General features: G+C 35.6%; 1 protein-coding gene across 4 annotated transcripts in view; it reads right to left on the reverse strand.

Annotated features, from left to right (window-relative positions):
• REPS1 (RALBP1 associated Eps domain containing 1) overlaps positions 1 to 12,006 on the reverse strand; it is a 40,972-nt gene that overhangs the window by 4,291 nt on the left and 24,675 nt on the right. For 2 of the 4 annotated variants that reach the window (XM_012722928.1, XM_004673894.2), the window contains 5 exons: positions 6,875 to 6,947; positions 6,477 to 6,595; positions 5,351 to 5,415; positions 2,025 to 2,210; positions 583 to 678 (listed from right to left, as the gene is read on the reverse strand). In XM_012722928.1, the coding sequence (XP_012578382.1) occupies positions 583 to 678; positions 2,025 to 2,210; positions 5,351 to 5,415; positions 6,477 to 6,595; positions 6,875 to 6,947 (539 nt within the window). The remainder of the gene's footprint in view (positions 1 to 582; positions 679 to 2,024; positions 2,211 to 5,350; positions 5,416 to 6,476; positions 6,596 to 6,874; positions 6,948 to 12,006) is intronic. The other 2 variants (XM_012722930.1, XM_004673895.2) reach the window with 1 other exon arrangement.

A 12,006-nucleotide genomic window follows, 5' to 3' on the forward strand; every position in this document is an offset into this window, starting at 1 on the left:
TCTGGATGATAACTCAAGGGGAAAGTTTACTGATATCTATTTACTCTGAAATGCATAAAACTCATTAATGCATAAAATGCATTAAAAAGAATGGAGAGAAATATGCTAAAACAATTATAGTAAGATTTGAACAGCACAATGAAGACATGGTTTTACTGACATACAGTGTAAAATCTTCTGTCTCCTCTTTAAACTTGTTCATAATGAAATGGTGGGGGGAAGTTATCCCTAAAACAGTTAAAGAGAAAGAACACAGAGTATAACAAAAACCTAAGTGAATTGATAATTTTTCCATATTATACTAGAGACTGCAATAAATAAAAATGAATTTTATCAACAAGACAGCTCTATTTTATATATTTGGAAGAATAGTCACATAAATTTGACAACCCGTGGTACTGCAGCAGTATAAATGACTATCACCTCCTAGAATATGTAAACAGGTAAATCTTGTTCAGGACAGGCAGTGGAATGTGTTAAATGATCGTTAGTTAACTTTCTAAGATACTTAAACTCTTACCCAAAAAATCCTCATAATCTTTATACGTACAAAAAGTCAGTATTTTAAAAGATGTTGCATACCACATTGGCGGGAGCACTAGCAGCTGTTTTTTCCTCAATTTTACTATCCGTTTTGGCAACTCGAAGAGAACTTGCAGGATCAGAAGCTTTTTCAACCTAGAGGTGAATACATAATCATTACTAATTACATATAACATACAATTATGCTTAAATATGTAGTGAATCAAAGTAAAATAAAATATTTATTATGAAAATAATAAATCTGAGATGAAAGTGAAAAGGAATTGGCGAGATCTTTGTAACATGACCATTTTCTACTACTGAAAGGTAGAAAGAAAGGAAGCTAACAGGTCTCTGGGGGCAGGAGAAGGTTGAGGTGCAGCTGCAGCCCACCCTTCAGTTTCCTGAGGTGGGGAGGGCATGTGTGCACCCAGCAGTGAGCATATCTGCAGCTGTGTACTTTGTACTTCCCCTCAGGCTGATCCCTGCCTTCTTGAAGGTGCTGTCATTCCCTTAGTGGCTCCAGGGCCAGCAAAAAGTTATAGGTTTAAAGAAATAGAGAAATCTGTAAGAAGCCTTTAACTGGGCCCTTCCTGGTAGTGCAGCGGGTTAAAAGCACAGCACTAAGAAGCTAAAGCCACTTCAGCATGAGTTAGCTCCCGGCACCAACACCAGAGGTGATCCACATGGCGCGGCAGACCTTTCCTGACCACCCGCTGCTCCCATCAGCAGTGAACTTTGTCAGATGGCCTGTTCTGCTCCCCACGCTGTCTCTGGTGAATCCTCTCACCGCCCCTGCACCTCTGGCCTGTATCCCAGTTCTGTATGCATAAATAAATATATCTTTTAAAAAAAAAAAAGTCTTTAGCTAAATTATGGCTGCCAAATAACAAGGATTTTTGAGAGGCTCAGTATGAATGGAGACAATGAAAACAGAGGTTTATGCTTGGTGAAGACAGGGATCCCATTTATGCTTGGTGAGGTCAGGGATCCCAAGAGAAGTTCTTGTCTCTAGAACCAAAGAGCCTTCTAGAACACTGTCTCCAAAGAATACTTTTTGGCATCCTGTGTCTGTTAAAGCTGTTAATTGAAGTTACTTGTCAACTTGCATACATACTGAGTGTCGCCATGGTTACCATAGCCTCATTACATGTAAGTCTTCCCCAAATCATACCATCCATATGCTTACCAGCATTAAGATGCTGCCCCCGAATTGTGCTTTAGTCAGGACCAGATGGTGTGTGTCTTTTCACATGTTACTGCCACCCAAGATTCTGAATATTTTTAGGCATTAAATGATAACTACCAGGTGTCAGAGTCCAATAAAAACATTGAGAAGCACTGACCTAAGAAATATAAATCCTTTTAAAGAAGATAATTCACTCACTAATGTCTTCTCTGCTCTATGTTCTTTTTAGAGGTTCCTCTGTTTACACATATTCTCGAGTGTAATGTGGGTAAAGATTCCCAGCAGAAAATGGGATAAGCTCTTGAAAACTGACCGGCAAGACCTCTGGATGTTTCTCAGTTTCATCATCTTGTTCTTCATTTACATTTGATGCAGCAAATACTTCAAACTGGCTGAAATCTGCAAAATTTGGTTGTTCTGGTATCTGCTGAGGTGAGGTACTAGTGTGAGTTATTAGGCCATCGGCATCTACTGGGCGATGCACAACGGGACCAGGAGCCTGTAAAATGGTTTGAAACATTTCATTAGTGAGTCAATCAGGGTCAGAGTAGCTTCCTCCTCCTTTGAAATTATATCAAACAAATGCTCTATTATCTGTAGATTCAGGGAGGTAGGCAATAATAAGATTTAGCGATAAAAGACCTGTAAATGAAATGCTAAAACTAAAAATAATAATAATAATAATAATAACAATAAGATGACTAACTTTTAATTAAAAAGATACTTTCACAAAATTATTATTGCAATGAAATTACATCAGAGAGGGGAAGGTCTGGGTACTCTGATTCTCAGTTTGATCTATTATTTTCTTAACTGTGTTATTGCACAATCATTTGTTGATTAAACAAGTCATTTAAAATGTTTTATTACATTTCTATTATAAGTCACTATTCTATTTTCCCAACTCCAGTGTTCTTCCCTTTAATGTGTCTGGCATGTACATATTATAGTACATATTATATTCCTTTGCTAGAACAATCTTGCTAAAATCTTCAGCTGAAAATTACATTTATTCAGTTACTTATTTTGGGCTAAGCATGTGAACATAACAGTGAATATACAACTAAGGTCCAGGTCTAATAATGCTGAGTTCTAGTGAAGTATGCGAAATACATAAATAAGGAATTTAAGTACAATGTAAGGAGTTTTATGACAAAGAAAAGTACAGGATGCTCTAAGAATCTGAAATCTTCTCCCTTTTAAAAATCCTCCATCTGCTTTATGAAAAATTCTGACCTTCTAACATGACATAAAATACAATGGATTTTCCTCATCTCTTTTTATTTTAATTTTTCATTACTCTAAGTGTTAGTGACCTTGAGGATATGCCAGCTGAAACCTCTCTGGCTTTGTGGATGCTACTCCTCCTGTTTGGATTTTTTCTCCCCAAGAAATATCACTTTATCTTTCAACTCTCTGCTCAAGTCTTACTTCCCTCAATTTATTTACTCCTTTTCAATCTAAACCCTGATTTTACTAGCTAGTGTAAGGTTAGCCAAAGTGTTTCATAAATACAAATATACCCTGCCATCAAAATAGAGCTTTCCCATAAAAACTGTTGTAAGCTAAAATTGTCTAACCAACCAAAATTGTCTAAAGAAGCAAATACCAATCTTTTGTATGGAAATTTTTTTTGAGCATTTGCATATCTAAAGAACAACTCACACCACGTAACACATAGAACCTAAAGTAACATAACACACAGTGAAAGCTGGAATGGTATGGTAAGTCCACAGCTCGTATAAAGCAGTTCCTTGGCAAGACACTTAAAGGTGCTAGGTGCAGCTTCTAGAGCAACTTGCTGCAAAACAGCCTGAACATTATTTCACTTTCCACCTTCTGTCATAAAACAAAAATCCTAACCAGTAAGTATTGGTGAGGACATAAGAGAAAAAAGGACCCTCATAAATTGGTGATGAACTTGTACTCTGGTTTGTCTCTATGGATAAGAGTATGGAGATTTCTCAAAATATTAAAAGCAGGCCCTCTCTGATGGCGCAGCAGGTTAAAGCACAGCACTGGGAAGCTTAAGCCACTTCCGCATGAGTTCGATCCCCGCCTGCCCCAGAGGAGACCACATGACGTGGCAGACCTCTCCTGACCCGCCCGCTGCTCCCCTCAGCAGTGTACTTCCTCTGATCCGCCTGTTCTGCTCCCCACTCTGTCCCTTGTGAATCCCCTCACCCTCCGCATCTCTGGCCTGTACCCCAGTTCTGTATGAATAAATAAATAAATCTTAAAAAAAAAATGCTTTAAAAAAAAAAAAGAACAACCATATGACCCAGCAATTCCATTCCTACATGTTTACCTGAAGAACACAGGAACACCAATTTGAAGGGAAATATGCACTCTAATTTTCACTGCAGACTTATTTATAACAGCCAAATTATGGAAACAATCTAAGTGCCCAAAGACAGATGAGTGAATTAAGAAGATGTGGTATATACATATCATGGAATACTACTCAGCTATATAAAAAAAATAAAACTCTTGCCATTAGTGACAATATGGATGGACCTGGAGGGAATTATGCTAAGTGAAATATGTCAGAAGGAGAAAGACAAATACTAGATGGTTTATTTATATATAACAGACAGTCAAAATAAAGGGTCAGTTAAAATAACCAGTAACAAACCTTAACAATCTGACTGTAGAACTGAGGCTGTCAGAGGGGGCTGTGAAGGGAGAAACCATGGTGAAGAGGGGGTACAATGGACTACGGTGGAGAACTGAGTTCTATGTGATGTTGTGGTATGGTAATATACACCTGAAGTGTGTGATCCTATACTTTTAGATTATGTATAGTCTTGTAAACCAATGTTACCCCAAAATAAGAAGAAAAAACACTTGGTTGCAAAACAGGTTACTAATGTGGGTCTTACATAAAAGTGAAGTGGCACAACTTAAACTTTTGAAAAGTTTTAGACAAACCTGTATGTCTCCTACAATGCTTCTATTGGAACTGCTGACTACAGACATGTCTCATTCCCAAGACTGGTTCTTGAATTGAGACTAATTCACTGAGTTTCACAGTCTAACACCAGTAAAAGCATTTTTGTTGGCAATTTAGGTAATTTTCATTATCTTTTATGATTAAGAAATAATTTTAACTGCTATTACCTTCATTACAAGAATCAAACTCAGAAAACCAGCCAAACTCTTTGATATAAAAGTCAGTCACATAAAGTTAACAGTAGTCCAGAATCTATCCTGAAACATTAGCAGCTTTGTGCAGATGAAAACAAGTCTGACTTGGCAGGGATGCAGGAATTATCCAACACTTATTTTACTGATGCATTATGTCCAGAGACAAGCAGTGAGGTCAGTTGTGAGTAGCTGTAACATCCAAGATATAAATGAGTATCTCCCTACCTTGCAAACTACATTTTTCCCATTAAGCCCACCCCTGTCAAGACATTATCATTTTTAAGCTTCTTTCAGAAAACAACGCACATCATTGTTGGAATACTTATCTTCTAAAATAAGACTACTTCCTTGAATTAAATGTTCATTCAGAATGACAATTAGGCAATTCCTGACCTTCAAAATAATTCTAGAATAAAATCAAATACCCAACAAACAAGTTGATCATGGGGACTTTAATCACTAATGCTAGTGATGAATCCGCTGGGGCATTACCTGTGAGGGCTGTGGTCTTGGAGGCACTGCAGGAGGGTGGGCAACAGCTCCAGCCTGTTGTTGTCCTGCGTGAATACGAGTCATTTTAGTAACTGTTTAATTACTTTGCTAGTAAAATTAAAAGGCTAAATGAATGTGACCAAATGATAATCATTTGTGAGAACGCTCGGTGAATACTGCAGATTTGCACTGTCCTCTGGCTGTCTAGAAGTGACCTAAAGGGCCGATTTCATGGCCTTTCTCAGAATCATTTTTCTTGTTCCATGCATGAGGCATTCTTGACTGGCAACATCCTGCTCCACTAATACTACATTCTTGGTTTTCTTGCCATGTTTCTAGCTGTTCTTTAATTACTGAACAAGGAGACTTTCAGATATCTTCTTTTCACTTAACATTTTACTAAGTAAAAGATTCTCCATTCTTTCTTAGCCCATATGGCAATGGTCTGTTATTTTCTTATTTCCTCACATTCCAAACTTGTACCGTCCAAAACAGAACATCATCACCCTCTGCCCTAAATTTTTGACTTTAATCAACATATTAAAATATCACCAGTTGATCTCAAAGCCATGATTCTTCTCCTTCATCAGCTAAATTAAGACATATTAGTGGGGCCCTCCGTGGTGGCTCAACAGGTTCAAGCACAGCACTGTGAAATTAGCCTCAGCCACTTCAGCACAACTTCAATCTCAGCCTTGGAGGTGATCCACATGGTACAGCAGACCTCTCCTGACCCGTCCACTACTCCCCTCAGCAGTGTACTTCATCAGTCAGCCTGTTCTGCTCTCCATTCTGTCTTTGGTGAATCCTCTCCCCGCCCCTGCACCTCTGGCCTGTACCCCAGTTTTTGTATGCATAAATAAATAAATCTTCAAAAATAAACCTATTACTAAACCCTCCTTGATATCTTTTGTGCAGATTATTCCTTCTGAATTTCTTGTGGCATCTCTCAGATTTTATTTTCTATCAGTTGTACTCAAACTCATAGTCATTTAAAAAAATCCCTTTTATTTGATATCTTTTAAATTCAAAGTTTTCCTTCATATAAAATAAAACATGTTAAAATAGTGTGTTTAAGTAGCTTTAATCAAATTTGTAAAATATACTATGGATTTTGAATTCCTACCTGTGGTGACTGTAAAGGTCCGATTCATATCTAATGATGATGATCGAGAATGAGAGGGCTGTGGCCTGGGAGGAGGAGGTGGTGGTGCAGTGTTATCAGGTGATGTTCCTGAATGAGACCTGCAAAAAGTCAGTAATAAATGGTCATAGTCCTGACATGGGAGCTTTCTTCTTTGTAAGCATTCAAATTTGGTCAATTATGTTCAAGTAGGTATACCAGTATTCAATCACTAAAGATGGCACTGTTGATAATGTGCACTAAACAAGTGGTTATTTAATGTGGCAAATAACCTTTTGCATCAAGTATAAAGGAAAATGATCTGAGTTTACCACTAAATAATTTAAAATATAAAAATGCAGGGAGATATTTTAATAATCTATTTATTGACAGACACTGACCTTTGCCGAGTTACATTGTTCCCAATCTGTTCTGGGTCCGAAGTAAAAGAGTCTGAACTACTGTAACCATCTGCTGATAAATGGGATATATCCTATTTAATAATAATCATGCCTTCATATTTTCTCCAAAAAACAAACATATTTACTTTTTCAAATCAGAGATATTAAAAAACTGGGTAACAGTTCATCCCAGTGTCATTAACTAAAAAATTAAATGTAAATGATGGTAAATTTATATAACAAAATACTATACAAAGAGAACAAGCTGTAATCTAGAAAGAAATTTAAAGCTAGAAATAGTGACCCGAAGGCTATGAAACATTAAATAAATGAAAATGCATACATTATAAATTCATCTTATATGAGAATATAACATGCTCTGAATATGGATCAAAGCTGACAATGAATGTTAATTGTGATCACTTGCAGAACAGTGAAATTATGAATAATTCTACTTGTTTTCTGTTTATTACATTTCTACAATAAATGCAAATTATTTTTGTAGTGAAAAAGTCATACTTTAAGAACAAAGAAGAAGCAGAGCCAAGACATGGCAGAGTAGCTCTCTACCTGTAAACTCTCCTTCCTTCAAGTAATTAAAAAGTAAACATAATCCACATTTATACCTCACCAACTTGTCAGTATCTTTTGATTGACAATTGTATCTTTCTTGCTGAGATGAATGACCTGTCACTTGCCAAGGTTTTGGAGCAGGGGACTTGGACAAGATGGTAGCCAATCCTGACAGATGAACAGACTTGGAAAGGGCACAGGATGGGAATGGCCAGAGTGGCATAGCAAAAACTTCTGAAACGAGTGTGAGAAGATACACTGCTTCCTAATTGGGTCCTGGGACAGATCCATCAGCACCAGAGTTACAGTGTAAGTAACAGCAGAGCAACACCACTCCCTAGACCCACCCCTTCTTTTACAGGCAAAGGGAAATCTGTTGCAAACTGTAGGTCCCTACATGCTGAAAGATCTAGGAAAATAGACTCCAGACTGAACACAGACTTAAAGTGAAAGGCTGGAGCAAGGTATTTTAAGCCAACAGCACAGGGAAAATATTAAAGCAGAAACTACTATTTTCATATTTGATTTGACTTTCAGTCAAACAAAGGTTATCAGTGACAAAAGGGTTACTATGTAATGATCAAGGTAGTAATTCATCTAAAAGATGTAACTATAATTAATGTTTACACATCTAATACAGGTCCACCAAAATATATAAAACAACTATTAACACACTGACAGCAACACAGTAACAATACATGATTTCAATATACCACTTACACCAATGCATAGATTCTCCAGGCAGAACGTAAACAAGGACACAGAAGAACATTAAAGAAGTAATGAATCTGATGGAATTAATAAACATTTACACAATTTTCTATTAAAAATGAATAAATATCATTCTCAAGTATATATGTAACATTTTCAAAGAAAGACTCTGCTGGGACATGGACATTTCAAAAAACAGATGATATAGATGATAACTGAAAAACCAACTATCTTTTCTGATCACAATGGTATAACTATCAGCCATAAAGGAAAGCTGGAAAAATCCTAAATATGTGAAAACTAAACAAAATACATTTGAATAAATTCTTGCCAGTGAATACATCAAATAAAAAAATCTGAAACTAATGAAAATGAAGAGACAAGCTACTGGGGCCCATGAAACTGTAGTAAAAAGTGCTATCAAGAAGGAAATAAAGCAATAAAGCTCCACACCAGTAAACAAGAAAAATTAAAATAACACTTTAAATTTACTTTTAAAAGGAAGCAGAAAAAGAACAAGTGAAAGAACACAAAAGAAAGGAAATAATAAAAATTAGAATAGGAGTAAAGTAGAAACTAAAAAGACATTACAAAGGATGAATGAAACTAAGAGTTGGTTCTTCAGAAGGATAAATAAAATTGATAAATCCTTAGCTAAGTTCACTAAGAGAGAAAAATCAAATAAAACAAATAAGTGAAAAAGGTGAAACTACAACAGATACCACAGAGATAAAACGATGAAGGGACTAGGAATGTCTACATACAAACAAATTGGACAACTCAGTGGAAATAAGCATATTTTTAGAACTGCACACCCTTTCAAAACTAAAACAGAAGAGGAAACTTGAACTTATCAATCAAAAATACAGAAATCAAAAGAATAAGTGAAAGCCTCTTTCAGAAAAAAAAAAAAGCCCAGGACCAAATGGCTTGGCTTCACTAGTGAATTAACCGAAGTTTCAAAGAGGTTCTCATACATCTCCTCAAACTCTTTAAAAATAATGAAGAGGGAGTAATAAAGCTCCCAAACACACAACTTGGAAGATCAATATTACTTTACTCCCCCCTCCCCGCCCCAAATAAACAAATATGAGCCTGAAAGAAACTATAGACCAGTATCTCTAACATAGATGGAAAAGTCTTTAACAAAATCCTGGCAAATTAAATTCAGCAATATGTTGATATTAAGAGCATTACCCATTTAAGGCTGGTGAGATTCATGGATGGTCTAACATATGCAAATCAATTAATGACATTCACCACATAAACAAAAAGACAGGGGGCCTCCGCAGTGATATAGGAAGGCTGTGCTGCCAGCCACTGCAGCAAGAGTTCAATCCTTGGCCAGCTAAGGAGCTAACACACGTGGTGTAGCAGGCTCCTTCCTGTCTCCCCAACTGCTCCTATCAGCAGTTTATTTCAGTTGATCCACCTGTTCTGCTCCCTACTTTGTCTCTGGTGAATCCTCTCACCCCCCCAAACCTCTGGCCTACACCCTAGCTCTTTTATGCATCAATAAAGAAATCTTAAAAAAGTAAGACAAAAATCACATGATTATTTCAATAAATGTTAAAAAAGCATTATACAAGATAAAAACCCATTTATAATATAAACAATGAGATAAAAATAAAGGAACTGTCTCAACATAATAAAGACCATTTATGACTAATCCATAGTCAACATCATATTCAGCAGTGAAAAAGTGAAAACATTTCCCTTAAGGTAGAGAAACAAGACAAGGATGTTCATTTTCACCACTACTCTTCAATATAGTATTAGAAGTCCTAACTAGAAAAATGAGGCAAAAAATAAAATAAATAAGACATAAAAAGAATCCAAATTTAAAAAATGAAACCATCACTATGTGCAGATGACATAATATACACAGAATAGCTATTCTACAAAACCTACTATAAACAATAAACCATAGCAAAGTGGCAGGATATAAAATCATACAAAAAATTGGTTTCATTTTTACAAGCAAATAATGAATTAGAAAAAAGAGAAATTAAGAAAAGGAACCTATTTACAATCACACCAAAAAGGATGAAATATCTGGAAGTAAACTTAACAAAAAGAGGTTTAAGGACATATACATGAAAAAGCATACAAGGAAATAAGACACAAGAAGTAGAAAGATAATCTGTGTTCATGGATTGGAAGAATTAATGTTCAAAAAGAATATCACCTAAAGCATTTTACAGATCAATGCAATACTTATCAAAATTCCTATGACATTTTTAAAGGAAATAGAACAGTTAAATATTTGTATGAAACCATGAAAACCCTAAATAGCCAAACTGATCCTAAGAGAAAGTAGAAAAATGGTCACACTACCTGACTTCAAATTATATTATACAGTGATATATATATATATATATATGGACAGTTAATCTTTGACAAAGCAGCCATGACCATATACAATGGAGAAATGAAAGTCTCCTTAACAAAGTGTTGAGAAACTTGAAAACATGCAAAAAAAAAAATAATAATTAGATCACTATTTAATTCCCACAATAATTTGTCCAAAATGGATTAAAGACATAGATGTAACTCTGAAACCATAGAATACATAAAAGGAAATGTGGATGATAACATACTACTTGACATTAACCACAGTGGTATGTTTGGGGATGCAACAACAAAGGGAACAAAAACGAAAAGAAATAAATGGGACTACATTATACAAAAAAAAAAAAAAAAAATCCAAGTCAAGACCACAATGAGATATCGCCTCACCCTTGAGGGAATGGCCTGTATCAAAAAGACAGGAAACAACAAAAGATGGTGAGAAAAACTGAAGGAAAAGTAACTCATCAACTGTTGGTGGGAATTCATTTGGTGCATACTCTATGGACAATCGCAGGTTCCTCAAAAAGATAAAAATGGAAATATCATACAACCCAGTAATACCACTAGGTATCTGCTCAGAAATATGAAAACAGGAATACATGAAAGGTTGTGTACGCCTATGTTCACTGCAGCACATGTACAATAGCCAAGTCATGGAATGACTTGAGGGACCTAAATGCCCCTCGAAAGGAGACTGGATAAGTGAATTGTGACTATTCATTTATTTGTGGCTATTGATAGGCAAAGAAAATAATCTGGTAAACACAACAAAAATGATTATTAGACTCTGTGAATACACACTGATTACTAGAGGGCACAGAGGGAAAGCGCAGGAGAGAAGCATGCACTCATGGAGGTGTGAAGCTGTGTTTGTGAAATTATATAGTTGCAGAAATGATTGACAAATGAGTGTAATTTGAGAAAACTAAAGATTAATGTAAAAATAAAAAAATTAGACATGGGAATAAAATACACTAAGGCAATAATAAAACCTTTAAAATAGAGATTCCTGATTTGTCTCTTAAAGAAATACTACTTCCAATTTCTTTAAAGTCTTATGAATGAACAGAGAATCCAAGGAGAGTAACAAATGTCATATAATAAAGAAATTTTAGAACAGAAATTCTAGGAACAATTTGAAATACTACCATCACATATACACAAGAAAAGGAAAGAAATAATTATTTGGTTTATTTCATTTGAATAAAAGGAAAGAAATGATTATTTGGTTTATTTCATTTGAAAACACATCCCTTTTTTGGGTCTACTCACTAAATTAGTTAATTGGTACAAGAATGATGCTAAAATTAACAATATTACATCTAGATTTTCTGATGGGCACCTCAAACATAAGATGTACCAAACTCCTATTCTCCCAGAAACCTACTCCTACCTTCAATTCCCAGTTGTTCAGGCCCAAATCCCTCAAATCTCCCTTGACTCCCCTCGTCTTTCATCTTATATCCCATATATAAGCAACCCCCATGGATTTTTCC

Source organism: Condylura cristata, unplaced genomic scaffold, assembly GCF_000260355.1.
Source record: "Condylura cristata isolate star-nosed mole 26May11 unplaced genomic scaffold, ConCri1.0 scaffold00001, whole genome shotgun sequence".
In the NCBI taxonomy this organism is placed as follows: Eukaryota; Metazoa; Chordata; class Mammalia; order Eulipotyphla; family Talpidae; genus Condylura; species Condylura cristata.